Consider the following 24141-nt stretch of genomic DNA (forward strand, 5'->3'; position numbering starts at 1 on the left):
ACTGATGATGAGTTCACCCACTCAGAAGTGAACATTGCGTCCCTGCGAGCTCACAGGTGAGTTTCATGACGTCATACAGGAAGTGGTCGCTGAGTGTCCTGTCTGTCGTTTGCACCTTTGTGTTGTCGACATTAAGGGGAACTTTACCAGCTGAGAAATGTGCGTCTTTGGTGAGTTCTTGAACATCGACCTCGTCGTAACCTTTATAAATAAAAACGTTACCGTTTACAGGAGTAACTATCTGACCTCTGGAGTCCAACTGTCTGAACACAATGTATGATCTGTGAACGGGTCATCTGTCCAGTGACTATATGTTTACGCCTTAAAACTAAAGTGAGTTAGAAGAGAACGGAAAGTGGCTTTAGCTAGTCTATAATTAATGAATGTAAAGTATCACCTGTGTCCAGGCTTCCTCTCACCTGTGACTCATGGAGTATGTGACGAATCTACCGATTGCGTTCAATAATCACTTTAGCTGGAGCACCAAACAACACAGGATATTGTTCCTACTTTAGTTTTGTTCTTAAACGGTTTGACAGCAAAGTGTAATGTAGTCTTAGTCATTATTTAGTGTGGTGTGTGGGACCTTAATCTAGTTCTTTGAGGTTGGATTGTGATGCTTATCTGAGAGGTGTAAAGAGTACTCATATATCCTACTCAAGTAGAAGTAATGTCACTTGATTGAAATTGTACAAGTAATATATGCATAAAATACTCAGATACAAGTAAAAAGTAGCTCAATTAAATAGTACTCAAAGTAAAAGTTCCTAGTTACTTTCACCCACCATGTTTATTTTTGGTAAGAAATCTTGCCTTGATGTCATGTAGTTCACATCTACTGAGATTGTATATGCGCACTACCGAAAAATGATTTTTTTTTTTGCTACAAAAATAAATAATATATATATATATAATTATTTTTGTTTTCAGAGTAAACGGACATGTTTTTTCTGTTTATTGGATTATGTTAGTTATGATCTCAGCACGGAGGTAAACTCTGTGACACCGGTGTCATGTACTGAGTGCGTATCGTTCTGAGCTTATATATGCGCATATATGCGCGCACTACCGAAAAATGAATTTTTGCTAAAAAAAAAAAAATTGTTTACAAAAGAAATTGTTTACAAAGTGAACGGACACGTGTTTTATTTGTTTATTGGATTAGGTTAGGGTTAGGTTAGGGTTATAATCTCAGCACGTAGGTAATCTCAGATCATGACACCGGTTCCCTTGCATACAGTAAATATTTCATGTATAAACTTATTAAGGAAGAGACCAAATCTTACACAATTGGAACTCATTATATTTTCCACAAAGGCATCTGTATAAAATAAAAGGTTTGTTAAAAAGTACAATTGTTATTATTAATAATAATAATAACACCAATTAATTCAATTCCAAAATTAAAAAAAAGTTAGAAAGTGTCTATTTGTACGATTGCCGTAGAGACAACTCCGCGTGCTATTGGTACGTTTTCTGAAGTACTCGTACGTAACATCTTAGGGTTAGGTTATAACCCTATATCGCAACAATTTTTAGGTTTAGGTTTACGGTTCGGTTTAGTCTTAGTCACGTGACCTAAACTGGCCAATGACTGGCCTATCACGTGACCTAAATTGGCCAATGAGGGGCGCTGCCTACGGCTAGAATGTCGGTATATTGATACGGCAACCGTACCGATAGCCACTGCCAAAAAGTTATCACGCTCAAAGTCCACAAAGGCATTTGTATAAAATAAAAGGTTTGTCAAAATGTACAATTCTTTAAAAAATAAATAAAATGCTACCATTTATGTCATTTCAAAATGATAAAAAGATTCTCAGGCCCTAAGTATAGCTATATTTATGAACTCTAAAACTAAGAAAATGACCTCAATTTAATGCTGTTTTGGTGAGGTGCATTAACATTAATCTGATTGGTTGGCTATGATGTGATGCATTTGATTGTTGTCTGGTCATTTAATTTTTTGTACTTTCACAATGTCCATTGATCATTTTAAAACAAAAAATATTATTTACTCAGTTACGGTTGGGTGTGGGAATATAATGAATTACTTCTTTTAAAACATACATAATTACAAGTAAAAAAAACTGATTTAGATACATACTCAAAAAATTACATAAAAGCAACTAATTTACAGTAACGGGAGTAATTGTTGTCAGTTCCTTTCACCTCTGCGTGTTCTGCACTTTATAGTACAGATACTAGATTAGAGTCAGAGATGGAAAAGTTGAAGGTTAAACCAACACTCAAATAAAAATGCAAGAAATCAAAATGCAATTTAAAAATGTGTGTGCCGGGTGCTGTATATTATTGTCTATGAATAGTTTCTGCTCTCCCAAATATTTCTTATTGACTGAATACACTCATACCACATACATGTATGGAAGCCCCTTTCCACCAAAAAAGAAATAAAAATCACAATGGAAAGTCATAATTATGAGTTAGTAAATTCATAAATATGTGAAAGAAAGTCATAATTATCATAATTTTTTCATGTAAAGTTGCAAAGAAACATACAAAAATGTGACGTACATGTCCCTTCACTATTTTCTACATTATATGTACCATGTGTTGAATTCTAAGAAGTAAATAAAAAGCAAAAATATGTGTTTTGAATGTATAGTTATAAAAAAAATGTAATTCATAATGATGACTTTCTAAGTTTCTGTCTCATAATTATGGTGATTTGTATTATTTCTAGTGGTGGAGACTCAGGCTTCCTCCATATACATGACTACATAACTGTTCATAATGTGAAAGCCATTACAGCGACTCAAATATTCAGAAGTCACATTCTATACAACGTATACCAGTGCATGTTGGGTGTGTTGGAAGCTTTAAAATGTCCCTGGGATTTAGTATTTGTGTCTGTGATTGTCGCTTTATGCTAGCCCCTGTGATAGACCAGAATCCTGTCCAGGGTGTACCTTCTCACCTTGTGTGGCTATTAAACTTGGATTCTGGAAGGTTGCAGTGCAGTCCTGCACATTTTAGATGTCACCCAACCCCAAAACAACTGATTTCTAGGGGTTGTATCGTAATAAGTAGGGGTTCAGGTTAGAGAGACTTAAAACATGATGGATTGCAGCTCTCCTCCATCAGCTGGTAAAAGATATATAGAATAAAGCAGCTATGGAAAATGAATGACTAAAAAAAAAGAAACATATATGGGCTTATACATTATATTGATGAAAAAACTAATTACCAACTCAAGTGAAATGAACTGAAAAAAGATTCTTCCATTTTAAAATGGCTGTCATTTAGAGATAGACTACTGTAATTAGTCAATAGGGTTGTATCAAGATTTGATCATTGGTTATCAATGGACACATTACACTTTACATATAACTTTGCTCCAAGTTTTTATCAGGTGACTATGTTGTAACTTTTGTTCTACGGATTAAACTGAATTGTTGAGTCATGGTTTTACGTTCTTATTTCTATTAATGTGTTACAGATAAAACCAAAGGGCCGAGGAAGCTGATGAAACAGGGCTTGACCCTCATCCTGGTTGGTCATTTAAACTTTATCTTGGGAGCTATTGTTCATGGCAGTGTCCTTCGCCACATTTCAAAACCCACCCAGCATATTTCCACTGAGTACACTATAGCCAATATCATCTCTGTCACGTCCGGCCTGCTGGTAAGTGTACTGGTTTTTATTGTAAAGATCACATTTGTGCCTATATCAGGATAGTTTATATGTAATCCTTTTTAAAATAATTTGAATCATCAAATCCGAACAATAAAAATCTGTTATCTCAACATATTCAATGTAAACTGTCAAAGTTCTTTAAACCAGTGTTTCTCAAATGGGGGGTACGCAATGGCACTACTGGGGGTACTTGAGAGAGAGGAAAATAACCAATGAAAGTATTACAAATATGGGGTTTAATAATGTTTATTTTTAGTTGGAAATGACAATCATACTAAATATTAACAGCGACTCACAAAACGAGATCAAAAACACAGAAAACAAAATAAGAGAAAGAATATACTGAATAATAAAAATAACAGACAACAAAAAAGCACAAAATGACACCAAAAACACACACACATAGAGAGAGAAAAATACACAAAACACAGACAACAAAAAACATACAAAACGACAACAAAGATACTCTAAATTAGAAAATAAATACACAAGATCACTACAAAAATACAAACGACAAAAACAACCAAACAACACCAAAAACACCTACCCTGGGGGTATGCTATGAATCAAGATTACTTCTTATCGCGCTAACGTCCAGGATTTAATCCGTGTGTGCTGACTACAAAGCTCACTGAAGCTGAATCACTATGGCAACTAGTCTTTCACAGCTAACCTGGTCCCGACCAAATTTTTCTCTAGTTTAAATGTTAGCTAGTGATAAAGTCCGGCCTCCTGACCTCTGACGCACTTTTTTTTTTTTTTTAGAAATTAATTAGTTTTTCAAAAATAGCTGTTGAAAACACACACAACAAAAGAAAAGGTTCTTTCGAAATAAAAGACAAGTCCAATTTGAGAGGTACTTATTTTTGACCAGCTGTCCACGACCCACCCAGTACAGGTCAGCGACCCACTTTTGGGTTCTGACCCACCAGTTGAGAATTGCTGCTTTAGATAATATGAAATATAAATACATTCCACCTTATGATGTAGGCTGATCTGTATGAATGCAGGATCACAGCCACAGTAGAGACACGTTAAAAAGAAAAGAGAAAGTAAAACTTATCAAAATGTCCGGTTATTCTCCGTTTATAACCTCACAAATGTAAACATTAACACTCATAAATTCCTGCATTATTAACTTGCTGCTTTTACTGCAACACTAGTGGTGTTTTATGGTCTGAATTATGAATTTAAATTTTTCATATTTTTAAGCTTAAGCAACATGTAACCGATCGGGACCAGGTTATGAACTGGATCAGATCTGATAGCGAGTATAAAAGCTCCGCCTCCTGCACTACTGTCATCATGGATTTATATTCATCATATTTAAGATCATAAACTGTTCCTCCTGTGAAGACACTCTGCCACTTTTCTTCATTGATTGGTCAGACGCTGCAATCTCCACCCCTTTCACGTGAGCGCGCACGTACGAGGGTGAAATCACTTGGCTTAAATTAGCGTGTTTTAATCTACATTCGTAGTCCAGCACATATCTGGAAAGGAATGTTTGGTTTGTTCAAGCCAGGTAATGGAGCTTAATCCAATCTAGATTCATAGTATACCCCCACTGAGAGAGAATAATTTAAATAATACCAAAAACACACAAAATAAGATTCAGTGTATTTTTCATACTGAATAATAAAACAACAAAATGACCGCAAAAACACAAAATAACACGAAATGATCTTGTTTAGAATGTTCTAGTCAGACAAAGGGGGTACTATGATTCAGAAATAAGAGAAAGGGGGTAATTGAGCCTGAAAAAGCCTGCTTTTAAACCACACACTGCTACATTATTCACGTTGTATGGAGCGTTAGAGAAACAGGTAAAGTCTATAGTCTTGGCATTAAATTGCTCTTTTGTCTATAATAGTGGGATGTATTTCTCTTGGCAATCAAGACTGGACTTGCCTATTTCATAGAAGCTGGTTTTTCAAACAAGTCCTTCGTCCCTTTAGGGCAGAATGCATTACTCTGGAGAGAGGGATGAAATTCACTTTGGAGACATTATCGTGGGAACTTTCCCATGTCTCTCAGATGCTAACTCATTTCTTTTCAGATCATTCTGTGGGTGTTTACCAAAGGAGAAGTAAATACAGATTTAAAAGATTGCTTTTACTGGGATTACTTTTATATGCACATCACATCCTTCAATCTTGTATTACTCATTGCGATACAGATGATGATAAACCCTTCCATTTGCAAAGCTAAGTCTGTTATTTAAACCTTATTAGAGTATTGCAGCTGGGATCATTGCCATCGTGGTATCAAGGAACCTTCATGTGTCTAAACTGGTAAGTAGAGCTCAACCAATACCATCAATTCAGTCACACACACAGTAAGTATTGTGTAATAACTACTCCTTTGTGTGTATTTTTGGGGATCCTGTGTGTCTTCAGCAAATAGGCCTTCTGATTGTGTCCTTCCTGAATGCCTTGCTGTCAGCGGCGTGCTTCATCGGGCTCCTCCTTTCTATCAGTCTCACTGTAGCCAACAACGGCCAAGGGCTAATGGTTGGATGTAACGACACAGATGTGCCCATCAATGCGCGGTCACCAATCAGTGCGCGCTGTCCATTCGATACAACACGAATTTATGTGAGTTTGGTATTTTTTCTTTCCTTTATGGTTCCTTAAGTTTTTTCGTTAAAGACCGTGTAAAGCAAATTCAGCTATTTTCTTCTAAACACATTAAATAGGTCATAAATTTATTCATTAAAACGTAAAAAGTCATTCAACCATTTAGAATGTAATTGTTGAGCTAGGCTTCACAAACTGTGCTTGAAATTTCTGTGTTCAGTATTTAATGGGTGGGTCAGAAATGATAGCCTTGTTACGTAACTGAGCCCTCATTAGCATAAACCTGACCCTGCTGCTGAAGAACACCAAACTTCCGCAACCTCCAGCAGGCGTGATCCATCCCGTAGCCAAAAATAAACCACATATTCGGACTTTGGGGAATAAAACGAATCTGCTGGTGCCACATTTTCCATAAAATTTGCATTTTTTTGCACCATGGTTGTGTGTTTTGCCTCTAGTGGATGCAGTTTTGACTCTAGCCGGGAGAGATGCACATATTCGGACCGGGCAAAGCAGACCTTTTCACTGACACCTCGTTTGGCCCAATCCCAGCACTTTTGGAAAATCAGTAAGCACTATCGACGCTGGAGCAGCTTTCACACTGCTCTCTCCCATAGTCACAGTATGGAGGCTGCCCCTTCCCACGTGTGGGCGTGGTTCCAGCGCCTCTAACTGACACGCCCCCAGCATCTCAGAGCAGAAAGAAGTGCTTGTTTTTCCATGATTTTAAGACCTAATTTTATTGACTTAGCAATTTTTTTCATCTTTCAAATTTGGCTCAGTGGTCAATGACACATGTTTCTGTGGCATGACAAATTTAGAACACAAATTTATTTCTGCTTTACACGGACTTTAAGTTTTGGGAGGACATTTAGAAAAAGCATTACTCGGGAGCTGTTTGACCCTTTTTTTTCGTGGTGTTTCAGGACACCACCCTGGCACTGTGGGTCCCTTGTGCTTTGTTTTCAGCAGCAGAGGCTGGACTGTCTGTGTGGTGCTTCATCGTTGGGCTGGCTCTCAGAGGGCTGGCACCCTGTGTGAGCAGCTACATCAAAGAACAGGTATGTGTCTTTGTCAGGATTGGGTTCAATTACATTTTTAAAAAATACAATCACGTATTCAATTATCCACGTTCAGTTACAGCTCAATTATGATTACTGCAACCAGCATTTTTTCCAATTACAATTAAAATTACAATTATAATTTTTCTTACAATTACGTTCTCATTTACTAAAGTTAAATAACCCCATAAAACGTAACCCTCCTCTTGTTAGCTTTCTTTTAGCATCTCTTATGATATCTTATGTCTTATATCAGATATAAAATACATTAAAAAATACATGTTAGAAAATATTGGTATTAATATTTTTGGTGTGAGTGTCTGAGCCTTTTTTGTGTCAGTATACCCCTCAATTTAAAATTATTTTTAAAAATGGTAAAATGATCCTCAAGTGAACTGACAGGTAGTGGGAAAACTTGATAGTTAATAATTGTTAATTACATATGTGTAAGCCATAAAACCGTAACATGGTTCCACAGTTTTGCATTTAATTACATTGTAATTCACACTGTTTTATCAAATTTTAATTAATTCAGTTCAATTACAATGCAATGCAACATATATTTTTTTAATAATTACATCATAATTGTAATTCATTACAAATTGCGCAATTACAATTATAATTGACCCCAACCCTGCTCTTTGTGTGGAGCAAGCAAAAGTGCTTAAGGGGTGAAGGTGGTCCCAGTCTTAAATCTCAGCGTGACTCAGACACATTCAGTATGATTCAGTTGCTGAATGTACACTTGACTTTTTCTTGTTATTTTCTGGATCAAATCCCTTTGATTGCTGACACACAGCTGCAGTTTTGCTCATCACTCTTCACTAATTTATCCACTTTTTGTTTTAGTTGGAAGAGGAAGCTGAGAGCTCTCCCCACAGCCAGCACCTGATTGCACAGCGATTGAATTCTGAAGCGTAACTTGAAAGAGCAAAATGTGAAGTCTGGAAGTTGTCACTACATTTCTTTACATGTCTGACTTTTTTACTGGGTTATGTGAAGATTACTTGTTTAAACTTGTGCAGGAAAACAGTGAGAAACCAACCCCTGCTTGTGTGGTAGCACAATGCCATATAACAGTGAGGTTATGGACAAAATATATCTGGCTTATGACAGTCATTCAATGATCTTTCCACATTATATGAAGAAAATGAAAATCTTTATCAATTTAAATGTTTCCTTAGTCTCATGAACTCCTGAGTAACAGTTGGATATTATAATGATTGTATCATTCTGTATGAAGGTGTGTTTTTATTACTACTTGAACAAGTATTTTACCAATACTCCCTTCAGTTCTATCTAACGTATGTTGAAACTTGGAAGATTCAAACCCCCTTCACTGTAAATGGGTTGAACAGACTCAATAGTCTTATATAGGCTGAACTTACACCACCCACATGTGTTTATTGGTATGGTGAAAATGGTTAAGCACATTGTATGGTGCTGCCGTGTGTTATGACGTTTAAACCGAGCACTGAAATGCACCATTTGCATACATCAATCAGCTCTAATGAAGCTTATTGACACTAATTATAGATAATTATTCCATAAAACTGCTGTCAAATGTTTCATTTTGTTGTGGTTTGGTGTATTAGAACCTTATTTCTTGAAGACACCTCACACAGTAACCAAAGCAATATTTTTTTTACAACTTTGAATATTCAAGTTTTATTTTAACTTTTTTTTTTTAAAATACAATGTGTGTACTCCAAAGAAAGGCTTTAAGCCAAAAGCTGTAAGGATAATGAATACAATCATGTATTAGAGGATTTTAATAGCATTTTTAATCTTTTCTAAAATCACTAATATATTTTACATGAAGGAGATTAAGTTTTAATTATACATGTTGTTGTTTTTTTATCTGTCCGTTTGAAACGGTCTAATACATTTTAAGGATATTAAAAGACTGAGTAGGAGATGTTGCCTGAGCTATCTAAATAAAAGCTGATCAGAAAATCAAGTAAACTGTGTTTGGACTGAATGCATTTGTGCGTGACCAGTGCTGTGGTTCAGTGTCAAGTCTTGTCAGACGCTGAGCATAAATGTGTATGTGGGACAGTGCTGCCGTGGCGTAGACCCCCCCCTCCCCCCCCACTACTCTGTGACAGAAAGGATCAAATCCGATCAGCCATGAAACGGTTAATCTAGTGTCATGCTCAATTGTCCAGAAAGGAATCATAGCACACAGCACTAATCCTTAGGCTGTAACAGATAAATATTGACATAGTGTTGACTGATACAATCAAAGCACTTCTGTCTGATCCGATTGGTTCACTGGACGGTCATTACAGTTGCTTTAGATTAAATATAAGATGAAGATACACTCAGCAGCAGCAACGGACTACTATTAGGCTACCATTCACAAAAAAGACAAGTGTCTCACTATCAGTGCTTGTTTTAAGAATGTTGTTTTTGCTTTTTAATGATTCATACTTTCTTTGTGGCTAATATATAAAATATTAGTAATATTTACCAATTTCAAAAAAACAAAACTATTAAGTGCATGTGTTTTTTGTTTTTATATTGTTAAATTAAATAAACCAAAGCAAGAAAAGTGTTGTTTATATGTTTGACTGCAGGGTTACGTCAAAGGTCTTTTATTTTTTTTTTACAAAATTTAAACCAAAGATAGACCAAACACCATGGAAAACTCGTCTAAACACTACACCGCTATTTTAAGTGTTCCTGTGGGCAAGGCTGTATATTTTGGAGGGCCACTCATCCTATGTTTGACACCACTGTATTTTTTTCACTTTATATTTTGTTAAGCGCATTGAGATGACTTTGTGGTAATTTGCGCTATATAAATAAAGTTAAATTGAATTGAATTGTTTTGTATAACAGCGATTCCCGGGGGTACACATTCACCCCAAGGTGTACAGGAGCACATTGCAGAGATTACTCAGAAACAGTTCCCAATCATTTTCAAAACATTAGGAACACATTCCTTTTCCAACTAGTTTTGGACAAATTCCCCACAAACTAACAGTACTATTGCTCAGTAAAATACTGTCTTTTCTTGTAATTTATTGAAACATGATTGATTTATGCTGTAGATGCCATTATCACACTTCTGACAACAGTAATTAGTTAGCTATATTTTACAAGGGAGACACTATTTGCTATTGAAGTAATCACATGAAATCTGCGCTGTTTGTTTTTTATTTTTTAAACTTGCTTTTTTTTTAAATTGTTTAATCTATAAACAGACTTATATAAACAATCAGATGAACAGTTAACGTTGGGGGATAGAGAATCTGGAAAAATATATATATATATAACAATACAGTTGCATCCTGTGTTCATGTAGGGGTTCCTGTGGTGCCTCCATGAAGGGCCTTGTAGGCAGTGCATTTCTTGCACCTCTGGTTAAATATGTGTCGTTGTAGTCTCAGGGTATATGTAAGTTTTTCCATACTGTAGATCATGTTTTCAACAGTTTCCCAGCATTGTCCCAGGGTGGGAGGTTCCTCTTTGTACCATTTGTCTGGTGATTGCCTTTTTTGTTGCTTCAAGTCATATCTTGACCAAGTACACATCTTGTCTTTGAATATAAACTACACTATACAGGTTTCCTAAATATATAAGTGTTAATGTCTTTGGTACTTAATATGTATCCCAGAATTCTTTTATACTGTACACAGATATCCCAGTAACTTAGAATGTTTCCACATTCCCAAAATCTATGCGTATGATCTGCTTTCTACACCCCACATTGCCTCCAGCACATCTGTTGTGTACAGGTATTTACTTTTAGTTTTCCGGTGACAGAAAATCTTATAATGTTTTTCCAGCAAAATTATTTCCACATCCTAGAGCTGGTATCTGTTGTGTCCTACAAATGTCAAGGTTGCACACTGTTTTTATTTATTTTATTTTTATTTGTTAAATACTAGGGGTGTTAAAAAAAAAAATTGATTCGGGGATATATCGAGATATTACGTCGCACGATTCTCGGATCGATTCATAATGCATTCATATCAATTTTTTTTTAACCTTTATTTAACCAGGAAAGTGCTTTCCACTGCAGGAAACATTGTAACTGCACAAAGAAGTGCTCTGAAACCTGGGCATGTTGACCACCTTGTGTTTTGTCAATAAAAACTAAAAAGAAAGTACAAACTTTCTGCATTTATTTGTTGTTCTACGCATATACCTCGGTTAAGTTGCACTAAAGTCATGTTGAACTGAAGTCAAAGTTGGTTTAAAAGCCACAGGCAGATTGTTATTTTATTATTTTAAGTTGTTGGCACATGGCAATGTTTTGAGTGTAAAACAGGCCAAATAAAATATATTTCATACGTAATGTTCTCATGAAGGTGTACACATTTACAGATGAGTTGTTTATTAAGTCATGTATGAAAAAAAAATCACAATAATGGCCTATACTTTCAGTGGAAGCGGATGCTGCCACCTCTGAACCTGGTTCCGCTGGAGATTTCTTCCTATAAAAAAGAGGGAGTTTTTTTCATCCCACTGTCGCTAAATGTTTGTTCATGTGGCTCTTGTTGGGTTCTTTCTTTTTAACTATAGACTTTATATTTTGCTCAGCGCTTTGAGATGACTTTGTTGTATTTTGCGCGATATAAATAAAGTTGATTTGATTTGATTACTTTAATATTGAGATATATTGTATGGTGGGCTATGTATCGGGATACGAATCGTATCGCCAGATGCCAGGCAATACACACTCTAATAAATGAAGGGCCCAGCCTGAGGCCAGTTGGACGGTGCGCGGTCACGGTGAATCCGCGGTCCCGCTGAGTCGGTAGCACGCTGCCAGATGCACGCGGAGGAACAACGACCTGCCGCAGTGAACGGAGGAGCGTTGGAGCCGCTTTACCCACAGCTCTGAGGGAGTAAAACATCCAGTACCGTGTTATTGGGAGTTGTTACTATTCAGCACCGAGGGCTCAGCCAGGAGAAGCCTTTGAATAAAGCAGCAGGACACGGACAGTGGACAGTGGCTCTACCGCTGCTGCGGGGCTGGAGACGCAGCGGTGACGGATTGATAGACTGCTGCTGCTGCTGCTGTCCTGGGTGTCACCACCGTGTGGTTCTCCTCCTCTGAATAAGGTGAGGATGTATTCATGCAAGCTATTTGGATATTAGACGGAACAATAATCACCTTTAAAAGTACTGTAACGCCGCATATAGACGTCACACAGGTGTTCACATGAATTGATTATCAGTTTGGCTGCATCAGTGCCTGCTGTCAACTGTTGTTTTACATCTTCTCCATCATTTAAAAACTCAACCAATGTGTTTATATATGTTATCTGTTCGTCTGTAGAGCGAGTGTGTGAAGTTTATCTGGGAGTCAGAGACAAAGACGGTGACTGAGTGGGAAACATTGCAGAGCAGCGCGAATGTTGGGTTGCCCGGTGTTTCTGATCAAATGGTTTCCCTGTTAACTGATGACCGAAGTCTATCTCATGTCAAATATTGGTAAGTTGCTTGAATAATAAACTATTTTAGCACATTCAATGAATTATAATATTATAAAATTAATCATTGATGAATGATAATGAGCCCTGATCATTTTATAGTTTTTTATGTCTAAAAAAAACGTGATTAATTAAAAACAGAGCACCTGTTTATGGAAGCCCGTTTCCGCCAGTAAAATTAAAAAAATAATAAATAATAATAATTATGACTTAAGATTTATTATTATTATTTTACTATTCCAAGTTTTTTTTTTTTTTTTACTGGTGGGAATGGGCTTCCATACCTGCTGGATTAAGTACCTCAATTAAACAAAATACCATAGACGACACATGTTTGCTGTAGTTACACTTACTGAAATACACACACACACACACACACACATATATCCTTTTGAAGTAAGGGGTTATTGATTAATCTCAATTTTATTATTTACGATAAAGTGATTCTTAAATTTCAGCAGATCAGTATTTACATTTTTCAAATTGTAATAAACCAGGTGAGTCCTCCTCACTTGTGTATTTAAATTAAACTATAAAATATTGGCGGTGCTGTGAGGTGTTACTCAAAAGAGAAGTCAAATAAGTCAGCGAATGTCTGACGTTAAATGGAAGATCAATAAGCAGCGATAATCGGTTTGTAATCGAATCGAGACAACCTTCATATGGAAACAAGCAACATGTCTCCATGTTTTAACAGGCCAGTTTCACCCACTTACACTGGTACGCACATGAAAGTGTCTCTTTTGCAGGTTTTGCTCTAAAAAACAAAATATCAACCCAACGGTCTAAACCACTTTAGATAATTTGATGCCCATTTACACCGAGAGCAATAGTTTGGTAAAACACAATCTGTGTGTTAAATTGTGGATGGTAATAGCTCCCACATTTAAAGCAAGTTCTCCATGTCCATTATGACGATTAACCATGTGTCTGTGCATTAACCCTACAGGACCAGCTTGATTGGATGTAGCCCCGTCTGCTTCTTCAATGTGAAGAGCAGGATTTTGTGACATCAGGACAATAATGACATAAAGTGGGCTCTCCTTGGAGTGTCAAGAAAGTACATCCAATAAAGTGGAAATCAGAGACGTGGAGACGCAGAGGAAGGCCAAAAGAGAAGAGCACCAAGCATTACAAAGAGACCATATAAAATTGGATGAGATGGAGCTCAGGCCCTGTATTTAAAGGCTCAGCCTGACATGCCACAATAGAAGCCAGTCTCTCAATGGGTGGTAAATTTGCTGACTGACACAAAGAGCAGATCCTTTCGGAGCTTCTCAATGAGCCGGGGCCCCTCCACAGGTGCTTTTAAAGGATTGTCGATTTTTCTTACTTTCTTTATTTTTGATTTTATTTTTTTATCCCTTCATCCCTGACACTAAAAATGCACTCATTTACGATAAAACTAGCCCTTTGTCGGCTATCAACGTAAGGGTACTGACCTCAAGATTTGACCGGAGAAATGTCTCGCATTAAAATGCAAATGCAGGATGGAGGATGGACCAAAGTCAGACCTCCCAAAATTACAGCAATCGGGCAGAAAATTGCTGTCTATTTCATCTCACTCCTTTCATTCCTGGTTGTACCCACCTTATCAATTCATATGGAGTACATTGAGAGCCACAATGAGTTCAGCTGTGAGCCCATCAGACTGAGAATGTGCCAGGATCTGCCTTACAATACAACATTTATGCCCAATCTTCTGAACCACTATGACCAACAAACAGCAGCATTGGCAATGGAGGTAGGTGTTTTTTTTTTTTTTTTTTTTTTTGTGGGTGTGTAATTCAGGCATCACATGGTTTGTGTGTGTCAGTTAATGTGTGGAAATTGGAAATATCCTACAATCTGACCATGTCGGAAATGAACTGAATAAATAGAAATAAATAAAAAATCTCGAATTAAAGCAAAGTGCTAGGTTGCAATATACTTAACTGTATATTGTATTGAAATGTGTTCTCAGGGATCAAATTATAACCTTTGTGTTTCACAAATACTAATATTTGTCTTGGTCACACGACAGAGCCAATGGAAAAAGCTGTCATTGCTCTGGTGTGCAGACTAGGAGCAACATGCACCTGCTAAGAACAGGATTGCATTTCATACTAAGCAAAAAAAATAATGTTGTAGCCATCATACCATTAGGATTACTAGACTAATACAGTTTACTATTGTGCTGGGCTACACATACCTGACCTTATGTCAACCCAATTCTTCTGGGACATACTGTCATCAATTTAGCCGTTAGCTGATGTTTGAGGTGGCAGCAAACTAAGTATGTCAGACCAGATGTCCTTCTCCCTGTTAATATATTCTATTTCTTCCTGTACAGTCCCACAGTTGGCTTTCTATGCATGATGGTGGTTATTCACTTTGTCAAGATATTTGGAGAGTTTCTGTATTTTATCATTATAAAGTTAAAGCAAGACAAATTTCTGCTAGACTGAAGCAGATTCTGTTGGGCTAGACAGGAACGAAAATTCTGGAAAGTCCGTTGCACTCTTTTTCACTCCCCAGGTCCTGGACCAGGTTGCCCCACACACAGAGAATAGGACTGTTTAGGATTTATTTCAGCTGGTATTCCATGTGATTTCTACCAACAGTTTTCTGGTATCTAGCTTTTTTTTATGTCACGCAATCTGTGGTTGTCTCAGCTCTCAAAAAGCTTGATCACTTTTAATTTTCATTATGCGGTGTAAAGATCCATGTATTATCTAAATGAACTGGTGACGACTGAATATCAGTTGTTGCCGGTGCGAGCCAAACAATAGATGTTAAAAATGTACGATTAGAGGCTTTTCCAAAAATTGTTTAGACGCTTTTGTGATGCCTGTTATTTTTCTGTTTTAATACCTAGTAGGGGTGTGAAGATTCAATCTAGATCGATTAATCAATTGTTTGATCAATGATTTAGTCAAATCGATCTAAAGTATAAACATCGATATCCACGTCATTGTGCCTTTCGCTCTTATTTTTTTTGGTAAAACACCAAACGTTAGTTGGTGAGAAAAAAATGTTTTCCATGTGAATGCCTTAAACGGTCAGGCAATAAAATTCTTAAAATGTATCAATGGTGTTTTTGTTCTTTAATGTGAATAAAAAACACAGACTGATATCAACCGTAGGCCTCTAAATCCAATCAAAATAAAATCGTATTGTGGTAAGCTTTGTGACATCGGCAAATATTGAGTTGTTGTTCTGATAATCAATATTGTATCGGAATGAAATGGGTGATTTACACCCCTAATACCTAACAGCAGAAGTCAACACTTATGAAAGTTAATCACAGGTTTCAAGGGCAATAGTAGATGCATAACATACCACAAACTTTTGTGTTTCAAATTTTTTTCATTTATTTATATATTCATAATATTTCAATTTTACCAGTACACCAGTCATGCTACTTAATACGTTGCTCCTATTGGCCAGGGAGCTAGTCTACATAATCAGTCCGTCCAAAGAGGTCCCGCAAACGTGCAGCATCAGTCTAGGATCAGAGCGGCATGCTTAATACTTAACAAATACTAAAAATATTTTCCCTCTTGGGGATCAATAACGTATCTAATAGCATGTATGCTATTCTGAGTGTGCACGGAATGCTCTGTGCACGCTGCACAAAAACAAGTTTTAAAAACTGATGTGTTGCGTCTCGTTGATGATGCATACTAATGTTACATTAGGACCCTGAGGTGTGTGAATGTGCTCATGGAACATATTTTTGGAAGTTAGAGCATTGGACAGACTGGAACTGCAATTGGATCTGCTGGAAAGGGAGAAAATTATACTGTAGCGAAATGCTTTAGTGATTAGCAGGTCCACACAAATGTGTCTTTGGTTGATTGCATTAGTTTATAACAATAGGGAAGGCAAAGTGCTAGGTTACACACTGCCTGAGTGCAACACTAGAGCCACACGATCCATCTCTATCATGTTACCACTCCTTTCTATTGCACCGTTTCTCTCCAGAGGGTAAGAAGGAGCACAGAGTGAGGTGTTGCTCAATAACTCTGCCATACTTATTCGGTTGCATCAAGGATTAGTTAGAACAAGGGAAATGTTTGGTACTGTACTGTGATCAGGACTACTACTTTGAATTTTGTGTTCATTTCTAGTCATAAAACAAATCCCTCACATATACATGTGATGGTTGGCAAGCAGAGCCAGGGTGTGTTTTCACCACCCCGTATGCTTCTTGTGTCCTTGTCCACTCACATGTCTGCCGCTCCAGGTCTCACAACATAGAGTGACGAGTCCTACTCATGTTTTAGCTACCGCACTACTGCAGTGTTGGTTTCAGGAACACAGTAGAACAGAAAAGTCTGAATGAATTCTGCCCCAAGCTGTTCACGGATATTGTGTTAGATTACCTGCAGATACAATTTGAAAAGGATTGTGTTGGCTAAGATTCAATCTTTATTTCATGTATACTTTTGCATATCAGTATCAGATACAACTTACTAGGGGTGAGTATTGGCACGGATGTTGCAATACGATACATATCACGATACTTGGGTCACGATACAATATCGCGATGTTTCGTGATGTTCTACCCAGTTAATATCAAAATTAAACGTAGAGATGAAAAATTAAGTTGCAAGTATGTTCATCAGAAGATATTAATCATTCAGAGGACAAATTGAGTCAAAACAATTTGCTTCAAAACATCCTATTTATCACTTAGTGTTTTTGCACATTTTCACTGAAAAAAAGAAAATGCAGTGTTGCATACTGCCATCATAAAATCAAGTGCATCAAGTAATCATTGCAACACATTGAAAGCATTGTAACTACTGAAATATTGCACAAATACACAAAAATATTGTTATAAAAAATAAAAATATATATTTTTTTAAATAAAAAAAAATCAATTTAAAATCGGCACCCAAAAAATTGCGATATATCGTGAAGTCGATTTTCTTTCACACCCCTACAAATTACCCTACAAGTTTCACTAATGGACGTTGCAGCTAAAAGTCTTATCCAGAGAGTTTATGATCCTGTTGCATTCAATTTCTTTTATTACCAAATATTTGGAAGTATACTGTGAACATTTTTTGTAGTTTACCCAGGAGTCTGTTATTTTAGATATTTTCAGACTGAAGCTTTTTCATTAGAACATTTCTAATAGCTAATTGTTTCCCCCGTAAAAATGATTCCTCCCTGCAGAATAAATGACTTAGCCTTGTGTGTGGTTGTGCAGTACTGTAATAATGGAGCCCTCATAAATACTGAGCTGAGCTCTAAAGCAGCTGTTCAGCAGTGCAGCTGGTGTGACACATGGATGCTCTGATGCTGGACTGTCTGTACAGACTTACTGGTAATAAATCTGGTAAAATAACTTTATTGTAACTGGAGGTCTACAGTTGTGTAGAAGCAAGAAGCACCTAATATAGCAGGAGGAGCAGTAGCTGGGGATTTACCGTAATGGCTTCCTTCTCATTCTTCTGGCATTATCAACTTAATGTTTAATTTAATGTGTATTCAGAGAGTTTTTTCCTGCAATTTCTTGTTTAATCACCTTGTCTGAAACAGGCTTATAAAGTATCTATAAATGTCATTATCTAGCACAGTGGTTCTCAAACTAGTTAAGCCCCAGTACCCCGTTCTCTTATTTCTTCAAAGTACCCCCATTGTCCAACTGCAGCATGTTGGTCAGATTAAAAAAACAACCATAAAGCATAATGATGGAATGAATGAGTAATGAAACACATTTTAATAGAATTTAACTGTAAACAGGTATGAATGAATGAAACAGTATTTTGAATCCCCATATTTTTATGCTTTTATTTGGTAATTTTCCACACTCTCTCAATTACTCCCTGTAGTGTCATCGTACCCCCATTTGAGAAACACTGATCGAGCAAATGCTATACTTTTTTCACATATTCTCTGCAAGTTTTTTTATTCAATTCAACTTTATTTATATAGCTCAAATTACAACAGTAATCTCAAAGTGCTAGATGATTGAGAAGTTATTTAACAGAAACATCATTTAGTAATAATTAATAAAGGAATATAGGAACTCCACTAGAAGCTAAAATGAAGCCAACAATCCTTGATCATCCTCAACCTCTCAGTTGAGTGTTCACTGATATGTTTGTCTTTCCTCTGACATGGTAAACTAATTCAACCCATAATAGTTTTTCATAATGACTAATATCATGAATACTTTTATTATTATGAATCTGAGGTAGTAAATGAAGTCGTAATAGTTGAGTTGCGTAGCTGCGAGGTACACAGCTGTTGTTCCGACGGCTCCTCGTCCTCCTGTGTGTGCTTGTTTGAGTGATGGGGAAGATAATGGCCAGCTGTCAGTCCTCACTGGTGCTAACTAGCTGCTAATCTCTCTCTCTCTCAACTTCACAATGAGGACAATGAGTCGGAGCAAACGTTGACCAGTCCATCTGCCGCAATAGTCAATTAAACCTTGACAAAGTGCGTGATCGACTGAAACAAGAGATGAAAATCAATGAGGAAATAAATGATTAAAATCTTGTATGAAGTTACTTTTGTAGGGATGCATGAACTTCCATGTTTAAATGTGTTTGCAGATTGCATTTCAGACTCATTGTCTATCTGCTGCTGCATGATTTTTAAACTACAGGTTATGAATGCAGGACTAAGGACGTGTATATACTGTATATGTCATTGGTATTTTAAAGCAGTAGAAAAAGAAAAGTCAGATTGCTCATTAGCATTAAATTAATCCTGACTAATTTTATCCTTTTATTTGAGTGAATTAGTAAATAAAAGTTTTTATTCATCTTTAAGTGTGATTCAGGTGTTTACTGTAGTATGCCTTATGTACGATGTTCATCCCAACTGAATTACGATTTGCAAAAAATAAAATAATGCATTATGTAGTAGAGGTGGGTACCTCACGATACGCGAAACAAAGCTCACGATAACTATTATCTCACGATATGATGATACTGCAATTATCGATATATTGGTCAGAAATCATTCGACGATAATCTATGACATAACAAGAAAAAAAAGATTAAGTGAAAAAATACAAATTTTATTTTTTATCTCTGAAAGACAATAAATTGAAAAAGTGTCCTATGAACAGTGACACTATTTTAGTGCAACATTTCTGTAAATAAGTGTCAACATACCAGTGTAAACAAATAAGCGTCTCCAATAGTGCTTTCTGTAAACACAAAATAGGGTCTTTCTTACCAGTGACATCATTATAGTGCAATATTCCAGTAAACAATATATTAGTTCCTTCAACAAACAGTGACAAAATTTCTGTGAAGACCTACCTGCAGTGAAAAAGCAGAAAAGGTTTTGAAAAAATAAATAAATAAATATTGATACTTAGTGCGACTATATCGATAAACGATCATGTGAAAAATATTGTGATATATCGAGATATCGTCACACTTCTATTATGCAGTCAATCACAAACACTTACATGTTTTTTTTTTAATTTATTTATTTTTTTTAACAATCGTATTATTGCAATAATTAGAGTAGAAATCTAATTGAGGCCTAATTTATTGAGTTAGGAAGGAGATTCCTGGCAGAGTCTTCATCCTGTGGCTCTGTGAACCTAAATACATTAAACAAGCATTAACTGGCAGTTTAGAGAAAGGCTTAGGAAACACTGTTTGTAAAGCAAACAGACAGCTGTCACTTCCTGGGTCAAAACAAAATGACTTTGGTGGGTAAAGTGATTTTATTTTACAGGCAAATCTGTGTCTATTGTTGTCCTGTAATTCAGTTTACCAAACACTTTCCCATCCAGCAGAACTCTGCTGACTTTTTTATTTAGCCACCTACGTTTATTAAATACAGCACTGCTGACATTTCAAAAGCAATACTTTACCATAACATCAAATATTACTTTACCTCATTTCCTTTGCTGCCTCACATTTACAGGATGTTATGTTTTCTCAGATGCATCTCATTTGTTGTATTGAATGTAAATTTTAATGAAAACTTTTTACCAATATATTTTTGTTCCTGTGATTCATATTAAGGGTTCAGCAGCCCAAATTTGGCCAGGTTTTATCTAAAATGTCTTGATAATAAGGGTGTACGAAAAATTGATATATTGTAATATTTCACTGTGCGATTATCACATCGATCCCAAAAATGTCCAAATCAATTTTTTTTAATCATGCCTTTTAACAGGAAACAAAATGCATTTAATTACGTCACACAGGCATTGCATGTAAACGCCCGGTCACTCAGTGTCTGTTTTTGATATTGGTATTTGAATTCCAGTTATTTACCTTTTAATTGTTCTTGCAAGTTTAAAAAAAATTATAATTGTATTTCATACCATATTATAGTTGTAAAGGTGAAATTTGTAGTTATTGATATGTGATATATCGCAATGCATACCCCTACTAAACAATATTACTGATATTTTATAGTAGATGGACACATGGGAATTTAAAAAAAAAAAACAAAAAGGGTTGACGATATTGAAAAGTAGATGAAACTGTGAGCAAGGGGATTGGAGAAAAAAGAAAAAATGTGAATAAATAAAGAGGAACGCTGTCAGACTGACAGGTTGTGTAAAGTCTTTAGTCTTTCCCCCTGTTTGCTTTTCTTTCACCATGGGTTCCTGTCCTTCAAAATAAGGCTGTCTGAGAAGGGCCACCCTGGGGCCACCAGGTCCCCACAACTCAAAATGTGTGTATGTGTGCTCATAGTACGAGGCTTGTCGACTGAAGTGTTTTGTGTGTATCTTTTTTTTTTCCTGGTTGTGTGAATGTGGATGTACGACTTTGGCTTTATTATAGGTGTGTGCGCGTGCGTGCACGTTTTTAGGGGGTTCATGTTTTTTTTTTTTTTCTGCATCTGAAGAGGCTGATTACCCTTTTCACTCTGCAGACAGACAGGTCCTCATTCAGTTAAAGTTTCCTTTATTTCAATTAAACTCTTGATTGTCCTGCTTATTCTGACAGTCTATTGAGGCTGCAGGCCTAAACGAACCACTCAGTTATTCATGCACAAAACAACGGCTCTGCCTGGTGCTGTTTTTTTGGCAATTTTCCCCATTTACAAAGCCGCCACTGCTTAAGAATTCTCACAATGCCCCTGGAAAGTGAGATTGGAGAGATTTGCTACTGCTCAAATTAATAAATAAACAAAACATGTAGTTTGGGCTACTGGTAAAATAATTGAATGCATTTTTAAACAAACCTGTTGAGTGTTGTCATGAGCTATCTTTTCTTATTTTGTAAAATTCTTAGTCTTAGAACAATAGACTAGAGGTTATTGCATTATTTTGTGTGCTTCATTTTATGCCTGAAGTAAAGTGTAAATTTTACATTAGAACCACCTCAGTGGGTGTTGAGCTACGATAAAACACATAAATATAGGTTATCCATGTCTTATGGTTTTAATCTGAACTCATGACTGAGCCGGGAATTTGTGTGTATGTGTGTGAGGGACGTTTAACCCTCGGTATTAAGCCCTGCTTCACACTAACACACACATAAACAGAAAACCATTGATCCCCTTGTCACGCAAAGCTACTCAACACAAAGCAGCTGTAACATTTTCAGCACAATGTTTGTCAGAACCAGCGCCAGCGTTAAAAGCCCTATCGCCACTAATTGTGCCCTTTTAAAGCTACATGAAGCTTTCTACTCTCATTGTATATGTGCAGTGGTTTATAAACAGTTTGCATGGCTGTTGAGAATAGATATTGCTCAATGGTGTTTTTCAAAATAAGACTTTTGCATTAGTAAATTCTACTCCTTTATTTTCTTTTTATGCACGTTTTAGCTTGCATTTGTAAGAATTCCAATGTTTCCCTTGAAGTGTAAAAATCAGTTGTCCTGAGATCTGCTCTAAATGTTAGTTCATCTTTCACCATCTTAATCACAGCTATTCATCGATCACGCATTATTTCTAAAATGTTTTATTATTTGCTGGACCTTTTTTCTTTTCTTCTTCATTTAAAAAAATATTATTATTCCAGCATTTAAATCACATCACCCAATGCATGAATTATTGTAATATTACCACGTGACACACTCTTACGGAACGCTACAGCAACCGTCACAAAGAACAATGTAACACCAGCAGCGTCCATATTCTCCTTTTCCTTTAGCTAAATGTTTTTTTCTTTAATAGTGTGGTGTGATGCTGTGCTCCAGGACTAATGAAATGGTGTCCCCAGGTCAGCCCAGCTTGTGGTACATCAAAAAAGCTCTTTACTGTCAAGAAATTGTACCCAATATTGATTAACACTCAACACAAAACTCTATACTACAATTCTGTTTATTTAACAGGCTTGCAAAACAGATCCTTTCTTGCCTCTAAAAATTTTAAATAAAGATGAAAAACTGACAGAAAATGGCTCAGAATCAGTTTAAATAAAAAATTTTATTAGCATTATACAATCTCTCTCTCTCCAAATTCCCCACACTTTTGCCTCTATTGAAGCATTTTAAATGCATTTGTTGTGATTAAATTGAATGAAAAGACCTTAAATATAAAGACTTTTTGAAATGTTTTGAAACAATTCCTCCAACATGTGGCGTTTAACCTCAGATTAGTTATTTAGCAATATACATTGACAATTATTTATCAATTTACATATACATATACATTTATAGATCACAAAAAACGAATCAAACCTACCCTAATTAATTGTAATCACTAGTTTTGATTATGCATCTCGAGCTGTTTTGTTAATACATTTTCTTTAAGATCTAATCTTGTGACCATGGCCCTGTACATTACAGTACTTTTAATTTTATCTGTCTTTGTTTTAGGTAGAGTGAATCTACCTTCTGTTGTATGCCTTGTTTTGTATGCATCTTCATCAGAACTAAAGGACAATTGTTTAAATCAAACCCTTGGCTGCTGAGTTGCAGAAATTTTTCTAACAAAAACAAGTAATAAGGCAATAAGTCTGTTCCTTACCTTTAACCATGAAAGACAGTTATGTATTTAATTTTACCACAGGGTGGTATGGACAACGCAGCAGACATCGTGCAGACCTTATTCTGAGCAATTTGCGGTTTGTGTATGTGTATGACCAAACCTCTTAATAGTCCAAGGGGCGGATTCACTAAAGGGTTAGGGGTATTAAAATGTGTGCAAATGTCACTCCACGCGCTAATAAGGGGTACAAACCCCAGGGAATCAGGACTGTGCATCTTCAGCGCGTCACAATGTGCCCTCAATCCATTTAGCGCGTTTCCCTCTAATGAATATGTCAAGTAGGCGGAGCTCACAAGGGGACCCAAAAAATGGGAGGAGGAAATTCAAATAAATTAATGCATTTGGCACAATGCAATTCATAGAATCTGGAACTGTTTGCGGTGATTGTTTTAACACAGGAAAATAGTACGGCTGACAAACAGGTACAAACACACACGCAGAGATCCGCTTCAATAAATGTTGACACAAAACACAGCAAAG

The 24141-nt window shown here is 36.3% G+C and overlaps 2 protein-coding genes across 3 annotated transcripts in view; both read left to right on the plus strand.

Moving 5' to 3' along the window:
* The first annotated feature begins 17 nt into the window (after positions 1-17).
* Positions 18-9257, plus strand: krtcap3 (keratinocyte associated protein 3). The gene is made up of 6 exons (XM_028438449.1): positions 18-170; positions 3461-3645; positions 5892-5951; positions 6057-6254; positions 7163-7297; positions 8147-9257. The coding sequence occupies exons 1-6, from the start codon at positions 158-160 to the stop codon at positions 8216-8218; spliced, it is 663 nt and encodes a 220-aa protein (XP_028294250.1). The 5' UTR covers positions 18-157; the 3' UTR covers positions 8219-9257.
* A 2783-nt stretch (positions 9258-12040) lies between these two features.
* LOC114457899 (frizzled-3-like) overlaps positions 12041-24141 on the plus strand; it is a 33017-nt gene continuing 20916 nt past the window's right edge. For both annotated transcript variants that reach the window (XM_028440040.1, XM_028440048.1), the window contains exons 1-3: positions 12041-12373; positions 12591-12745; positions 13694-14488. In XM_028440040.1, the coding sequence (XP_028295841.1) occupies positions 14207-14488 (282 nt within the window). In that variant the 5' untranslated portion in view covers positions 12041-12373; positions 12591-12745; positions 13694-14206. The remainder of the gene's footprint in view (positions 12374-12590; positions 12746-13693; positions 14489-24141) is intronic.

This window comes from Gouania willdenowi, chromosome 3 (genome assembly GCF_900634775.1).
Source record: "Gouania willdenowi chromosome 3, fGouWil2.1, whole genome shotgun sequence".
NCBI classification, from domain to species: domain Eukaryota; kingdom Metazoa; phylum Chordata; class Actinopteri; order Blenniiformes; family Gobiesocidae; genus Gouania; species Gouania willdenowi.